The 14,584-nt window shown below is 43.4% G+C and overlaps 3 protein-coding genes across 6 annotated transcripts; 2 read left to right on the top strand and 1 right to left on the bottom strand.

Annotated features, from left to right (window-relative positions):
* The first annotated feature begins 650 nt into the window (after nucleotides 1-650).
* On the top strand, nucleotides 651-5,006 carry stx16 (syntaxin 16). 4 transcript variants are annotated; one of them, XM_057031457.1, is made up of 9 exons: nucleotides 651-1,122; nucleotides 1,908-1,919; nucleotides 2,013-2,120; nucleotides 2,217-2,357; nucleotides 2,522-2,684; nucleotides 2,772-2,860; nucleotides 2,971-3,114; nucleotides 3,243-3,323; nucleotides 3,691-5,006. In XM_057031457.1, the coding sequence occupies exons 1-9, from the start codon at nucleotides 997-999 to the stop codon at nucleotides 3,790-3,792; spliced, it is 966 nt and encodes a 321-aa protein (XP_056887437.1). In that variant the 5' UTR covers nucleotides 651-996; the 3' UTR covers nucleotides 3,793-5,006. The 4 variants fall into 4 exon arrangements, with proteins under 4 accessions (XP_056887437.1, XP_056887439.1, XP_056887438.1 ...); XM_057031459.1 differs by having other exon boundaries at nucleotides 652-1,077; XM_057031458.1 differs by lacking the exon at nucleotides 1,908-1,919 and having other exon boundaries at nucleotides 652-1,122.
* A 137-nt stretch (nucleotides 5,007-5,143) lies between these two features.
* On the top strand, nucleotides 5,144-10,139 carry LOC130524892 (uncharacterized). The gene is made up of 3 exons (XM_057031411.1): nucleotides 5,144-7,272; nucleotides 7,366-7,448; nucleotides 7,748-10,139. Exons 2-3 carry the CDS (start codon nucleotides 7,369-7,371, stop codon nucleotides 10,008-10,010), a joined length of 2,343 nt encoding a protein of 780 aa, XP_056887391.1. The 5' UTR covers nucleotides 5,144-7,272; nucleotides 7,366-7,368; the 3' UTR covers nucleotides 10,011-10,139.
* Nucleotides 10,140-12,018: 1,879 nt separating this feature from the next.
* Nucleotides 12,019-13,992, bottom strand: cnpy2 (canopy FGF signaling regulator 2). The gene is made up of 6 exons (XM_057031464.1): nucleotides 13,848-13,992; nucleotides 13,601-13,701; nucleotides 13,402-13,517; nucleotides 13,019-13,216; nucleotides 12,835-12,931; nucleotides 12,019-12,721 (listed from the first exon to the last, which is right to left on the bottom strand). The coding sequence occupies exons 2-6, from the start codon at nucleotides 13,692-13,694 to the stop codon at nucleotides 12,678-12,680; spliced, it is 549 nt and encodes a 182-aa protein (XP_056887444.1). The 5' UTR covers nucleotides 13,695-13,701; nucleotides 13,848-13,992; the 3' UTR covers nucleotides 12,019-12,677.
* Between the last annotated feature and the right edge of the window lie 592 nt (nucleotides 13,993-14,584).

Consider the following 14,584-nt stretch of genomic DNA (forward strand, 5'->3'; position numbering starts at 1 on the left):
CTCGCGCGTTTATGCCCAACACGCAACGTGCACGCGCGACCGTTTGACGTTATTGTCCTCTCGACTTTAAGCCCCTTAAAAAGTCAACGTTCAGGGAATAAACAGCTGCGAGGGAATAAATCCAGGAATTAGCTCTGGGAATGAAGACGAATAATGGCGAAAGGATTATTAGCGCACAAAACCCGTCCCAGGTGTGCATTTGGAAATCTCTTAGTCTGCGCTTTCATTCGAGCTGTTTGGTGAACTTTGAGGACAAGGCTCAGTTGTTACAGATTGCAAATTATACAGGTGGGCACATAAATTGGGACCATTGAGACTCTGAAAAGACATATAAAGATTTTACCATCTGATTTATAGTGCAACTATAATTCCCCCGCTCTGATATCTATCAATTAAGGATCTTTTTTCCATACTTCCATTGCATATCATGAGGAAATTCTGCACATTACGCGGCGTCATTTTACATTATCTATAACTGTAGTAGTACATTGACATCAATGAAGAAATAATTTAGTTTCAGATGTGAATTTGTATAGAAATTATGGGGCGGGGATCATGAGAACACCGCCTGGAAATTCTGTCGCATTTCTATATCGACACAAGAGGGCGCTGCACACAAAAGTCGAGTTAACCGAAACGAAGCTTGTTTCGCCGAAGAAGACCGAGTTGTCCACGCAAGTGTTTACGTTTTTTCCTACTTCCGTAGCTTCCGCAGAAGGAATAACGTTACTAGTCCGGCAAGATTTATGAAGACAGTGCTGGTCATGTTTTTTATTTTTTGTCATCTGAAATAAATTATGTCTTATACATAATTATCATTAACTTCGGTTTTTGTGTACTGTGGGCGAAGTATAGCGCATTACCTAATTATTAATCGCTGCAAAGCTAATGCTAGCGGTGTGTTAGCAGCGAGTCAGCGGCAGTCGACGTTATTTGTTAAATCGTCGTCTGATCTGTAGTTTTCCCGTGATAATTTAACTATCAAACAAGGCAGTCATGGCCACTAGGCGTCTGACCGATGCCTTCTTGTTAATGCGGAACAATGCAATCCAAAACCGGCAGATATTGGCTGAGCAAGTGAGTACATACGACCCTCGTCTGAGTACACGTAGCAATGCTGCGGTGAGTGGTCTGCATCGTTTTGACATTTTATCGTGTGTGTTTGCATATAGTCAGTAATTGATGTTCATTTGCTAGTTACCCCTGTGTGCTAGTAGCTGATATTTTCAATTAGAGTAGTTTTGTGTCACTTATATTGCCCATTGATGCAGCACAAATAGATGATGGAGGAGGACCAAATGGGTGTGGAGGGTCTAAAATAGAATCGGTGTAAACCGTTATCTGCCAGAGAATAGCTGTGGACTAGATGTTAACCTTTTAACTAGTTTTATATTGCCCCAGGGGGTAAATATATTTTGCAGTGTATCATGTGAGAGAGCTCTCCAGCCACCTATGCGGCTGTGCTTTGGTTAATGTGAGCTCCACAACATCAACAGAGCTCAGGGTCAAACTGATATTCATGTGAGTTGGTGCACCAGAGCAACATTTTGTAAAATGTGATTTATACGCAGTGGTGGGAATTAAGCATTGAGCTACTGAAAATATTCTCTGCTGTCTCCTTTTGCATCCTGTGCTTCAGCTTCCCTTTCACAAACCCTTTGATTTAAAATAGCTTCAGCCTATTAGTTGATATGTCCTGTTTGTGATGTGTCTGATACTTATTTTCTGTCCTTGTTACAAATGTACGTGGGGCTTTTTTGTGCAGTTGTGTCTGAAACAAACATTGTTGGGACTTAAATGAAAGATGGTATGAACTGCTGTTTTTCTGGCCTTCACACTGCTGCTTCTTCTCCCTCTGATTTCTTTTTGTTGGATGGGGCCCCTCTGCTCTCTACCAATCACAATAGGAGCTTGATGAGGTACTGACAGCCAAATTAATTTAGCTGAGTATACTTATACATCATGTACATTTTATTTGAATAATTGATAATTGAGCTTTTTGTGTTTTCAAGTTGGCTGATGACCGAATGGCCCTGGTGTCAGGAATCAGTTTGGATCCTGAAGCTGCCATTGGGGTCACCAAGAAACTTCCCCCCAAATGGATAGAGGGGGTGGATGAGGTCAAATAAAACTGATTGATCCAGTCCTTATAAACACTTTGGAGTCCTCTAATCCAAAAGCATCCACTTGTTCATACTTTTAATCTTCGCTTTCAGATCCAGTATGAAATCACTCGTGTTCGGCAGAAGATGAAGGAACTGGCCTTACTTCATGACAAGCATATGAATCGCCCGACACTGGATGACAGCAGCGAGGAAGAGCATGCAATAGAAATCACTACACAAGAAATTACACAGGTAATTGTATTCAGTATATATTTGCGTGTACGAAAAAGGCCAGTTTTTCTATTTAAATCGAAAGCATGAACTAAAGATATATTTTAAAAATTGTGCAGGATACCAATACAGTAAAGGAATGGCATGATTTTCCAGGTTAGCAGTTAAATTTCTGTCCCTTCCAGATGTTTCATCGGTGCCAGCGAGCCGTGACAGGACTGCAGTCTCGCTGTGGCCACTGCACCGAGCAGGAGGAGAGACTGTTGAGAAACGTGGTCTCGTCCCTGGCGCAGAGTTTGCAGGATCTGTCCCTCAGTTTCAGACACACTCAGTCCAGCTACCTGAAACGTAAGATGCTGGCTGTTCCCAATGATTCTTCCACACACTTGTGTCTCAGGCATTTATATATTCTCAAGTCATATTTCGGTATTCCAGGTATGAAAAACCGCGAGGAGAGATCGAAACATTTTTTTGATTCTGGTCCATTAATGGAAGAGGATGACGATTTAGCAGTATATGAAAAGGTTTTATCTCCATACTCTTTTATACTGGCCTATAATGATTTGTCACTTGCTGCAGTTGTTGAAAATTGTGAAGTCCTGCTTTAGTTTTTAACGTATTGGTCCAATTTCAGGGCTTCACAGATGACCAGCTGATGCTGGTGGAACAGAACACGGTCGTGGTTGAAGAGCGAGAACGGGAGATCCGACAGATAGTGCAATCCATTTCAGATCTGAATGAAATTTTCAGGGACTTGGCTGGAATGGTGGTGGAACAGGTATTTTTCACAATACAAATATGCCTGTACAAACTTGTCTTTTAAAAATATGTATAAGGCCTTCATTTGCGTTAAAAGTCCATGAGGAAGACATTTTTTTTGTGCTAACGTGGCATTCCTTTCTTCAGGGCACCGTTCTCGACAGAATTGACTTCAATGTGGAACAGGCCTGTGTTAAAACAGAAGACGGGTTGAAGCAGTTACAGAAGGTGAGTAGAAAATGGCTCGTGTGCTGCATGTGAGTCTACAATTGAGATTTAAAAGAAATGTAACATTTAATCCCTTTCCAGAATGTGTTGTTTGAGTAGATGAGTTCATAAGACCAAATGTGATGCAAGTTTTGCAGTAAAAAGAATAAGATCCCATGTGAGATTACTTTACTTATTATCATGGAATGAAAACATCTCTTCAAAAACCCGTTTTGGTTAGATTTTATCTTGAATCTTAGGAGCTGGACAGCTGAGCTTTACTCCTAATGAACCCATTTACACTGGGCGTGTCCCAGGGTTAATATGTGGCTGTTGTTACAATTATGAAGGTCCAGATTGATTTTTTTTTTTCCCATTTTCTTTTCAGGCGGAGCAGTATCAGAAGAAAAACAGAAAGATGCTGGTTATTTTGATCCTCTTTGTCATAGTCATTGTTCTTATTATGATTCTGTTTGGAACAAAGTTTTAATTCTGCATTCCTCTAGCTTTTGGTTTCTGTCTGGGTGTTTATCGTGTGTTTGTGTGGACTTGGACCCTGTCGTGGTTCTACACCAAATAGAGGACAGCCTTTCACACTCATAGGAAACACAACAGAAAGAATTCCAGGTCTCCTTACGCGTGCACTTAGAGGAGGGTGAGCGGAGCAAAAATCAGCTGTATGGTTGTGCTCTTAAAGCTGCTTATTGGACCGACTCGCACCCAAATCACAGATGCTATGTAAGAGTTTAGCTGAACCCGGCTGTGCTGACGCGTCTAATGAAAGAAAACACTTGTCAGATAAAGCTGAGCTGTAAAGTGATGTGGCTGCACTGTTTCTATCAGTGGTGGAAATGTGACGTAACAACGGTTTCTGATGGAAATTTCCACCAAATGTTTTATCTCCAGGGTCAGTGTTATATCTTGGAAAAACAGAAGGAAAATATTTCATATGAAAATAATCTCAGCTAAGGGTGAGAATAGTTATTCAATACCAAATATATTCCTTTTGTTTTACGGAACATCCCTCTTTTTCTTCTGGAGAATGAATTGTGTAACTCCGCTATTTGCCTGACGAGGGTGTGCACAGCCGTGGACATCCTCTGATTTATTTTGTAGTATTTTCAAATGTCACACGTCAGTCATGCTGCACTTGGTCCTTTCATAAAGTGCTACCTTTAATAAACGTTTGCAGTTTGCACATGTTATGGCCTGAGACAGAGGGCAGTTGTGCTATGGATGTAATACTACTGTCATCTTTATGATGAAAAGAACTATTTATTTTTTAATGACCTCAAATAATCAAGAGGTTCTGTCTGTCAGAATTACCGCATTCAATCTGTGTTGTTGAACTTATCCTTCCCACTGAAAACTGTGATGTAGACAAGCAGAGGACGGCATTCCGATTTTTATTTTAGTTATTTTCAGATCGGACACGTGATGTCATGTGGATGCGTTCTTTATGTGTGCCTGTGCTCTGTAAAGACTGATAAGCTGAAAGAGCTTTATTTGACAGTTATGTACTGAAATCCACACTTTATACTCCTGTAATGACCATGTTATTAATGTGAAATTGTGTGAGGGGAACTATAGTTATGTCCTTGTGGTACGCTACATCATTACATTACAAAATCAAAACAAGTAAACAGACAAACATTTTTCCAGTTTTCTTTGATTTCATGTTTTTGGAATAAACCCGAAAACAAAGATTTTGTGTTTTGAAGTGTTTCCACATTTTAAAAATCGTCAACATATCTCAACAGTCCCGTCAACAATGCAGTTGATTAAAGGTAACGAACGTCAAACCGGAAACCCAGAAAGGTTTTAATTTCAAGTTAAAAGTAATGTGTAATTTAGGATGCGGATTTTTAGACTTTGGCATAAATTTTACCTTTTTAAAATTACGAGCGTTTTTTTTAATGTTTGTTGTTTGTTACTATACGTGACATCATGTACATCAATATCTTATGGTATAGCTGCTAACTTGCTAAACAAGATTCTTGTCCCGGAAGTTTCTCATCTATTGTGGCGTACGTCAATTAATTCAAGTGTGTGGGGTGGGCGAAGGTTCTCAGTCGATTGTTCTTTGTCTACATACACATTTTGTCAGGAAACTGTCTATACTTTAATCGGTCAAGAGTTGAGGATGAGGTCGGTATTCGGCGTCATTTTGGAAGTTAATCCGCACTTCCGCTAATAATAAAAGTCCGTGGGTGTGCCTCTCTATTGTGTCCGTCATTCAGCTGTCACTGCAGCTGAAAGGGAAGCGCTTCATAGGGGAGTGGGGTCCGCTTTGGTATGATTGCTCTGATGAAAATCATTGTAAGCTTCCCGTTCGTTCATGGACATTAACTGTGTACTGTAATTGTGTCGTTTTATTTTCATCACACCATATTTGGAAAAAAAAGAGATGTTTTTGCAATCACTGGCATTTCCATCTAATTTTGGATGTGTTCAGGGGCAGCTGTAACCCTGACAGACCTTCCTCTGGCCCACTTCTTCTTACCATGCTCCCACTGTCTTGGTGAGGGCCACAGGAACTTTTCTTCCAAGTGTGATCTGTTGCTTTGTGCAGATATCATTTAGAGATTTACCCACTGCATGTGGAGACACTGTCTCATGTGTGTAAGAGTGAAGCTTTATCTCATCCAAAATGTGAAAAGAGCACGGGACTCCTGGTTTCTGCAAATTTAACGTGGAAGGACCCACAAAGCATCAATCTTTACATAGCATCTCTAAAGAAAGTCCATCAACAGCAGGGGGAGTTAGAACTGGCATCTTTTTATTTACAGTATTTATGTGGTAAACAGTGTGTATCATGCATGCAAATATGAACCCCTGCAAGAAAAATACTCCATGATGCATGAAGCTACAAATAGTCACAGAAAAAGTCAGGTTAGAATTTGCTGGTGTTGTGACATGTGCAACAGATGCTATGAATTTTATAGAAAGTGGTATTTATTTAGATATTTATCTAATAAGATTGGTATTTTGCAAAACCATGAGGACTTTGATCTGATATCTTAACTGAGAGAGGGAGTGTATGATGGTAAAACCATTATTCATCATCACAGAGTGATGAGTGACTTGTCACATTTCTCTTCCTCATCTCTAACTGCCATTTTCTTCAAAGGAACCAGAGAAACCAGCAGCAGGTTCCCTTCATCATCAGACATGTTGTGCATAGTTTCATTTCAGCATTATTAACCTGGAAAAGTTCATCTGATCTTCATCAACATGGCCAGATTGCCCGCCCCGTTGCCTGCTGTCAGTACATACCTCACCCCCCCACACACACCCCTCCTCTCTCTCTCCTGCTCTTTGCTGATGTACAGACTTTCTGTTCAGAGAAGGAAAGCCTGTTTGTTACGCCGGAGAGTTTCAAAGAAAAGGACACGACCCGTCTCTCCCTCTTTTACAATTCAGCCCGACAAAACATCAGATCGCTATCTCCACGCAGCGTCTGCCCTCCATGGTGCCGGCCGGCTCCTGCCATGGAAATTGCAGATCAGCTTTGTTGTGGTGATTGTGGAGGCTAACACAAACATTGATCTGGAAAGACATGAAAGTGAGCACAGAAAAGTTTTTGAGGTTGTGAACATGATAAATGTACAACAAGCATTTGAGCAGGTTCATGTATACTGAAATTGTACAATTATTTACCTCTTTATATATATATATTTTTTTTAAAAAGGACATGGAGCATGTGAAATTAATTAAAATTAAACCCAAATATGCTCTCTGTTTTGATCATATTGTTATTGTGACCCACTGAAGCCTGTACGTGTACTAAAAGGCTGTTGCCAATTTTGTGTGTGTGTGTGTGTGTGTGTGTGTGTGTGTGTGCATTGGGAGGGAGGGGGATCGAAAACCATCATCGTCCTTTTAAAACAAGCTGTCCTGTTTGGACTTCATTAGAGCTCGTCCTCCCTTCTGAGCAGAAGGCAAAAGAATCTGGATAAATCCTGTACAGGTAAACCACAGTAGATGTCTGAATTATTTGGGGAATTGTTTGCTCATCTCTAATGCATTAAAGATGTATTATCATTATCATTTTTTCGGACAGGAGATGGAGTTCTGGCCTGGGAATCAGGGACAGTCACCTCTGTACTCAACATTTACTGTTCCTGGCAGAAACTGCCCACAGACGTGAGTAAGCATAGATATTTAAGTTGCTGATAAGTGTTTTATCATTCATACAAATGAGACTTTATTTGTGTGACATTAGTGTAAATAACTGTAGATTTAGTAATTACTACACTCAGTTCTACAAACTATTTCATTGCAGACCACTAGTTAACACTAAAATGCTAAAGTTTGCATACATATTGGTGATATTCATCAAATAGCGACTTGTTATGTGAAGATCCCCCTGACTCATAGTTTGTCAAACCAGATGTATTGAAATGACTGTTTACTCGTGCCTCTTCTGGCCTTGTTGTCTCCAGCTACCATGACAGACACCGGAATCCTCCGTACTACGGTGAGCGGCAGGACCAACGCAGGGAGCCCGCTTACTGGACTCTACCGGGATCAAGAGCAGCCTTACACGATTACGCTCCCTGGATGGAGCATGAGCAAGTCGGCCTCTCCTCTTCACACTTCCCGTTTATTCTAGACCGTCACCCTCAGCATCACCAGGAGCTGGGAGCTTATCAGCCGCACGAAACAAGAGACAGAGAGTGGGCCCAAAGAGCATCTAGGGAATATGAGAGGGGATTTCCAAGGGAGGGGTGGGCGGGAAGGTGGGAAACCTGCAGTCCAGCCCGCTACAGCAGGGAGGTTTCTGTAAAAAGGAACGACAGCAGCTATCGAGAGCTAGAAGCCTGGGCGGCACGATACAGCCACTCGCTTCAAAGGAGGAAACGCATAGAGGCTGAGTTGAGGGGTGCCTCTCACGGGCTCACGGAGAGCAGCAGGGCTCCAGAGAGGGACATCAGAGGTGGGACAACAGCGCCACAACAAGTCGTCCATCCAGGACGGTGTGACAGAGCAGGCAGGCAGCAAGCACATCCATTACAGGGGGCTCTCGCTGACACAGGCCACCCCCCGAAGGAGAAGACCTGCTTCCAGAGGAGGCTGTTCAGCAAACCCCCAGGTTATATTGCTCCTCCTCCTTATGACACCCCACAAAAAAGCTCTTCTGTGTCACATCAGGGTGACACAAGCTGGGAGCAGGAAGGTAAAAAACAGACCTACTGGTCGCACCCGATACTGAAAGACCAGGATATGGCTGTAGATCACCAAACAAGAAAGACTGAGAGATTCACCAATCCAGATGTTAATCAACTCACCTTCTGTCCCCAGTACAGCAGACCTCAAACACACTCCCTGCAAGAAGACAGCGCAGGTTATGTGCAGAGGCCACATGTTCAATTTGAAGGGATGATGTCTCTGCAACAGGCGCCAGTTCTCCACACGGTTCGCAACAAGGCCGAGGAACCATCCTCAAAAATCATCGAGGGAAGGAAGTTCAAGTTGAACAAGAAGGCAGGCAGGGTGACCATATTCTGCTTGGTGTCTCGGATAGCAGACAGCACAGAAATCCCACCTTCCCCAGTTTGTGGTCTGCAGACAACCCTTGGGAACATGCCAGGAGGTGAAGCTACAGGTCAGAGTGAGAGTGAAACCATTCAGGCACAGAAGCTTGCAGATGAGGTCGACTACAGAGTGCCCACATTTGTGGAAGAGTCAGAACCCTCCAACACTGATATCAATAAACAGGAAGAGCCAGCAAGCTTAGCAAAAACTGAGAAGCCAGAGACAGATGTAGAAGTGGCAAAGGATGCTGATTGTACAGCCGGAACGCAATCTTCCGAGTCCGGGAAATACACATCAGTCAAATATCCTTTATGGAGAGAGCCCAGTTTCCCAGTCGGGTCTGAACCTGCGAGTTCATCAAAGTGTCCGAAAGAAGAGAGCGAGGAAGACGGATCCAAGGTTCTGGGGAGCAAAGACATCCCTGCTGAAGTGCATCCACAGGCTGAAATAAGGACAGAGGATGTGGAGGAAGCATGTGAAGGTGCTAAACGTTCGCTGACCGTTGACACAACCTGTGTTGTGGTTAAAATGGAGCAAATTCCATCACCCAAGAAAGAGCACGTTCACTACTTTGACACCGTTCCACACCCGGAACACAGCGAAGACGTTCAGTCGGCTTTCTCTCACGAGTGCGTTCAGTCAAACATTCAGCCGGACCGAGGTGGAAGAACTGAGCAGAACGCAGAACTGGACCTGCCGCTCGATACAGAAAAGCCTGACGCTGAGCCTGATTCAGATAATCTTGATAAAGTGGAGCCAGAACAAAGAACAATCTCCGATCCCTGCGCATCCCCTTCAGTGCCTGACAGGGAGACCTTGGCGCAGCGTGCTGAAAGAATCCTTGGAATCCCTCTGAATGAGAGCGTGAGTGAGCAGCAGCCTGAAGACACTGCGTCGCTGAAGAACCAGTCTTTTTTTGAGGTCAATGGCAGCGGGTCTTCGGTAGAGGAAGAGAATTCGCAGAACCAGCTGGAGTTTGACCAAACCAGGTTTTTGCCAGAGAATGTTGAAGCCCAAAATGCGGCTGATGTTAAAGGTGGTCCAGATTCATCGGTGCCTCCCGAAACACCCATCGGAGCTTCAGATGAAGATGATGATCCCAAGAATGAAGCAGGCAGTGATGAACATGCAAACGAGCAGAGGGAAAACGGAAGCACCCTTGGAGGATAACGCTTCCCCTCCACATCTCAGTCCATCCACAGATTCCTGGCCTTCACCTTCTCCGGACAGCCAAGGACCCGTCCTTCCTCCACCTCCTGTTTCATCATCCTCCGACCCTGCGCCCATTTTAGAGCATCCGGAATCACAATGTAATGATCCGACCGCAGCTCCTGCAAATGTATTTTCTGCTCAATCTCCATCACAGCAGTCAGCAGCTCTGCCTTCCCAAGATCCCCAAGGTGCAGCAACTGATGAATTAGAAAATCAAACTCAACCAGTGATCAGCGTTTTGGACCTGGGTGAAGATGGTAAAACGCCGCAGCTGACAAACGGGGAGATCAGTGAAGAATTCGAGGAGGCTCCTGTAGATGAACCTGAGGAGCTGGTGTTCCAGCAACAAGATGAGATCAGCGAACCGGCCGAGGTGAACGGAGTTAGAGAAACTAATCTAGAGGATGAGCAAGAGACAGAGGAAGGAGAGGTGCTAGTGGGTGCTGGAGTGGAGGAGACAGAATCCTCCGCAGTGGTCACTCAAAACCTTTCCCAAGATGAGGAGAGTGTCTGCACAGCAGAGAGTCCTAGAACCGAAGAGCAACTATCTGAAGATACCGAGGAGGAACACGCAGAACAAATACAGCCACTTGATGAATCCGAAAAGGACATCATACATGCGGCCTCTTTACAACCAGCTGGACTGTGTACCGATGACATGGAGCCACTCAAAGAAGTTGAATCAGGTCTTTTAGAAGAGACAACATCCCCTGAAAACAAGCATCAGCCTATTCAGAGTCAAGAGATACTCATTTTACAGCCGTGTGATACTGAAGATGCCTCCATCTTAAAAGAAATAACTGAAGAGCCATCAGAAGGAGCCACTGGAGATCCTGCAAGTCTACCAGAACAAGATATGGGCTACAGAAATACCTCAGAAGCTCTCACGGACACTGAAGAGCAGCAGGAACTTGACCCTTCCAACTCACCTCCGGATGTAGTCATGCTCCCCCTCCCCGAGCTTCCTGCTCCATCACATGGCTCGGACAAAGATGTTGCCCCTTCAGTAACAATGGACCCATCTTCTGATGCGGCAGATGCTGTTACCATAGAAACAGACATCTCCCCTCTTTGTCGGGCATCTGGTGAAAAATCCCAAAAGTTATCATCTTCATCCGACTTGCTTCCAGTCCCGCCTACCTGCTTTTTACCTTCGCCACTGCAAGAGGGGAACGAAAGTGTTCCCTCGGTCTTGCCCCTCAGCGAGGAGCCTCATTATCCGAAGTCCCTGTGGGATGCCGTAAATCGCATCCGAAAACACACAGCACCCGACTCTGAGAATGAGGAGGAGGAGGTGAGTGAGATGTGGGATCCAGAGAATGCAGGAGAGGACTCTGGTGGGCTCCATGGAGCGCAGGACATGATGGCCGAGATGAAGGAAATTCCAGCTGATCAAAGTGTTGAAGACGCCAAAGCGAAACAAGCCCAGCAGGATCCAGGTGATGTCGATGAGGGCCAGCTGTCCTGCAGCATCACCAGCACCAGCACCAGCAGCCACAGCTCCAGGGAAATGGCTACTGACAAAGAGGTGGACAATGGAGACACGTCGTCTAAAACTGGGACAGAGCTCTGGACATTGGAGGATGAGGAGCTAGAGACAGAAGTGGGAGAACAAAGCTGCATCGTCGAAGACAGAGAGGAAGATCAAGAAGAGCAGGATCACCAGTGAGCGAGGAATGTGAGGTGAGGGAGACAATGACCAGATGATGATTGTAAAAACAAATGATGGGTTTTCAGCTTAGGTGATTTTAGAGCTTTTATTTTTGAGTTAATGTTTAATTGTATTTATTAAAGATAATGCAGATGTGCTGAAATGATTTTGAATTAACTGATTTGAAGTGATTTCTGATTAAAATAGACATTTTAATGTACTACACATTAATAAAAGGAGTGAAAAATGTAATTTATTTTATCCATTAATGAGGCTGTGTGCCAATATATTCTCAATTATTCGAGACAAAAAAGATGCAGAGGAAATGTACAAATTTTATATAAAAGACAATTATCAGAATATTCACATGAGACAATGATGGAATTTCTTTCACACATTGAAAAATCAGCAAAAATACTGTTTCTGAACGGAAGGTTGCGGACTATTAGCGCCCCCAGCGGGGAAATTGTGTAATTCAGGTTGGAAGAACTACAAAAACATGAGTTTGTGATTTTCTTAAATAAGTGTCTACTGCCCTATATAAAGACTTTTAATGGTACATGAAGGACAACAAATTTATTTTCACTGAGGATTTTCTAATAAACACCCATGAAAGATTCTAGTGGAAAAAGTGGATCAGTAATACATTTAGCATTAAGTCACATAACAGGAAATTAGGATGTACAAGTGAAAAACTGTTTCTTCAATCACTCTTCCCATTCTAAAGAAAATCCGCTAAGTATAAAAATATCTTCATTTCCGATGCCACACAATTTATGTTTAACATCTTTGACTGTTAATTTAATGTAATGCTTTTCAGTGATTCCTGCGATCTAGGACGGTCTTTAAACTGCCACAGACCAAAGGAAAAACTCTAACTTAATTTAGAGCCCCTCATAATTTACACATGAATCCGTAATTTGCCATCTCTGAAAACGCCGGCTGACAGCAGGGGAAGACACTTGCTAATTTCATCAAAGTTCATCATGGGGTATTTTCAGAGCGTGGTCACAGAGATCTGCAGACAGAAGAGACAGAGAAGCAAGACACTGAATCAGACCAGACAGGATAAACAGTGGAAAACATCTGCAACAAGCAGCAGCAAGTAAGAAATCTGCGTTCAGACCATACCCGTCCTTTTGCTGCACAATTTATCTTTGACATTATCCGTCTCGTGAGCAAAGAATTCAATGATTTCGTCTTCGTGGTGCTCAACAATGGTTTCACACTGTAGGAGAGGGAAAGAAACAGCGTTTAGTTGGCGACGTTTATCAGCGCTCAGTTTTCTGGAGTCTTGCCGGAAACGTCCACTCACTGCAAACTTTAAACTGGCTGTGACTCTTGAATCCAGCGTGGCCTCAGAGAGGTCCATGGCCTCACCGCTTCGAGGTTTTATCCTAACGTAGGACTTCCTGTCTGTGGAAGGGTCTGTGACCTCGCCGTAGTCCTCCATCCTCTCACACACCCCCTCCATCAGCTCCAGGAGGTTTCCCTCAGAGCGAGCCAGCGGAACCTAACAGAGCATCCATTCATGAAAATGGCAGTAAAACCCAACCAATTTACTCTTAAAAGGCAGATTTATGTAACCAAAGGTCAAATTGGTTATTTCAGTCAAGGACACGAAATCCAAACCCTGCATTTAAAACAGAATTAGGAGCACAGTAGCTTATTCTATACCTATAATGACAACTTTCTCACCTCACGGATGGACTGGCTGCCGTCCGGGTTGATCCTGAAGGATCCCGTTTGGATCATTTTCTTTGGATCAACCTGGGAAATGGCCCACTCCATCTCGTCTACCAGAGCCCTGCAGGCTGTGTGGAGCAGAGATGGAACGCACATCAAGTCTGCCGCGTGCATTTGTGCAAATCAAAGAGCAAAGCGGGCGCACGCATACCGCCACACTTCATGTCCTGTCCTTGTCTGGCCGCCTGGCTGAAGCTCAGGAGGTGAAACAGAACCAAAGACGACAGCAGAGCGCCTTCCCTCATCTTGCACCTACAGGTCACAGGACACATTTGACCACATCATCAGGCTGACGCATCAAACTTTCTTGCTAATATCAGAGCAACAGCTCGACTTGCGTCTGGAAAACGACGTCCAGACACAAAGAGCCCAGTTTGTTAACTTTTCACTCAACTTACGCGTTCCTGGCAGGGATTCTCGAAGCCGCCTTCTACGCTTTTCCACGCTGTTCCATCACATTCGGTGAAATGTGGTGACGTAGCAGCGGCGCTGGCGGACAGGATGGAGAGGTGGCGCGAACAGCGCCCCATGTGGCCGGGAAGAATATTCACAAGCGACCTTGTTATGGTCATAATAAGGTTTTATGAATGGATTTTCTATATCTCTCTACATATGCATACATTATATAAAAAATATATATATATATATCAATGTACAATTCAAATTTTACTCTTTATAATCAGTATAACCGTGCTCTGATGAATCTTGAATATCCAATAAGCATTCCAATAAGAATTTAAACCAAGAGTTACAGATGGAGTACAGTGTAGGGTCAATTATGTCTATTTTAGGCTCACAGATGCACAGGTGATGCGAGGTAGGGAGATAAAGGTGTGGGATGAAGACTGTCAATCAAAACTGAACTAATGACCTTGAATTCATGAAGAAACACACCAAAACCAGCTTAGCGGGTTCTATAAACTTTAATTGTACACATTTATCAAGGCAGGATAAATACTGATGTAGATTTTTTTTTTTAAAAACAAAATTAAATAGAATTTAAAAAGCAATGATCATCTAGACAACCTCCTCCCAAAAAAATATTAAAAACCATGAGCGTGACTATTTACCTGTAGAAACTCATCAATACAGAAATGATACCACAGTACCATTTGGGTCCAGTAATTTAAAAACT

The sequence above is a fragment of the Takifugu flavidus genome, chromosome 4 (assembly GCF_003711565.1).
Source record: "Takifugu flavidus isolate HTHZ2018 chromosome 4, ASM371156v2, whole genome shotgun sequence".
NCBI lineage: Eukaryota > Metazoa > Chordata > Actinopteri > Tetraodontiformes > Tetraodontidae > Takifugu > Takifugu flavidus.

Bases quoted from the DNA above. Each gene is read 5' to 3' on its own strand.
- LOC130524892 (XM_057031411.1), top strand. From the start codon at position 7,369: ATGGAGTTCTGGCCTGGGAATCAGGGACAGTCACCTCTGTACTCAACA. The intron at 7,449-7,747 runs GTGAGTAAGCAT...TGTTGTCTCCAG, and splicing joins GGCAGAAACTGCCCACAGAC to CTACCATGACAGACACCGGA.
- cnpy2 (XM_057031464.1), bottom strand. From the start codon at position 13,694: ATGAGGGAAGGCGCTCTGCTGTCGTCTTTGGTTCTGTTTCACCTCCTG. The intron at 13,518-13,600 runs GTATGCGTGCGC...TGCTCCACACAG, and splicing joins ACAGGACATGAAGTGTGGCG to CCTGCAGGGCTCTGGTAGAC. The intron at 12,722-12,834 runs GTATGGTCTGAA...TTCTGTCTGCAG, and splicing joins ATTGTGCAGCAAAAGGACGG to ATCTCTGTGACCACGCTCTG.
- stx16 (XM_057031457.1), top strand. From the start codon at position 997: ATGGCCACTAGGCGTCTGACCGATGCCTTCTTGTTAATGCGGAACAAT. The intron at 2,358-2,521 runs GTAATTGTATTC...TGTCCCTTCCAG, and splicing joins CTACACAAGAAATTACACAG to ATGTTTCATCGGTGCCAGCG. The intron at 3,115-3,242 runs GTATTTTTCACA...TCCTTTCTTCAG, and splicing joins CTGGAATGGTGGTGGAACAG to GGCACCGTTCTCGACAGAAT.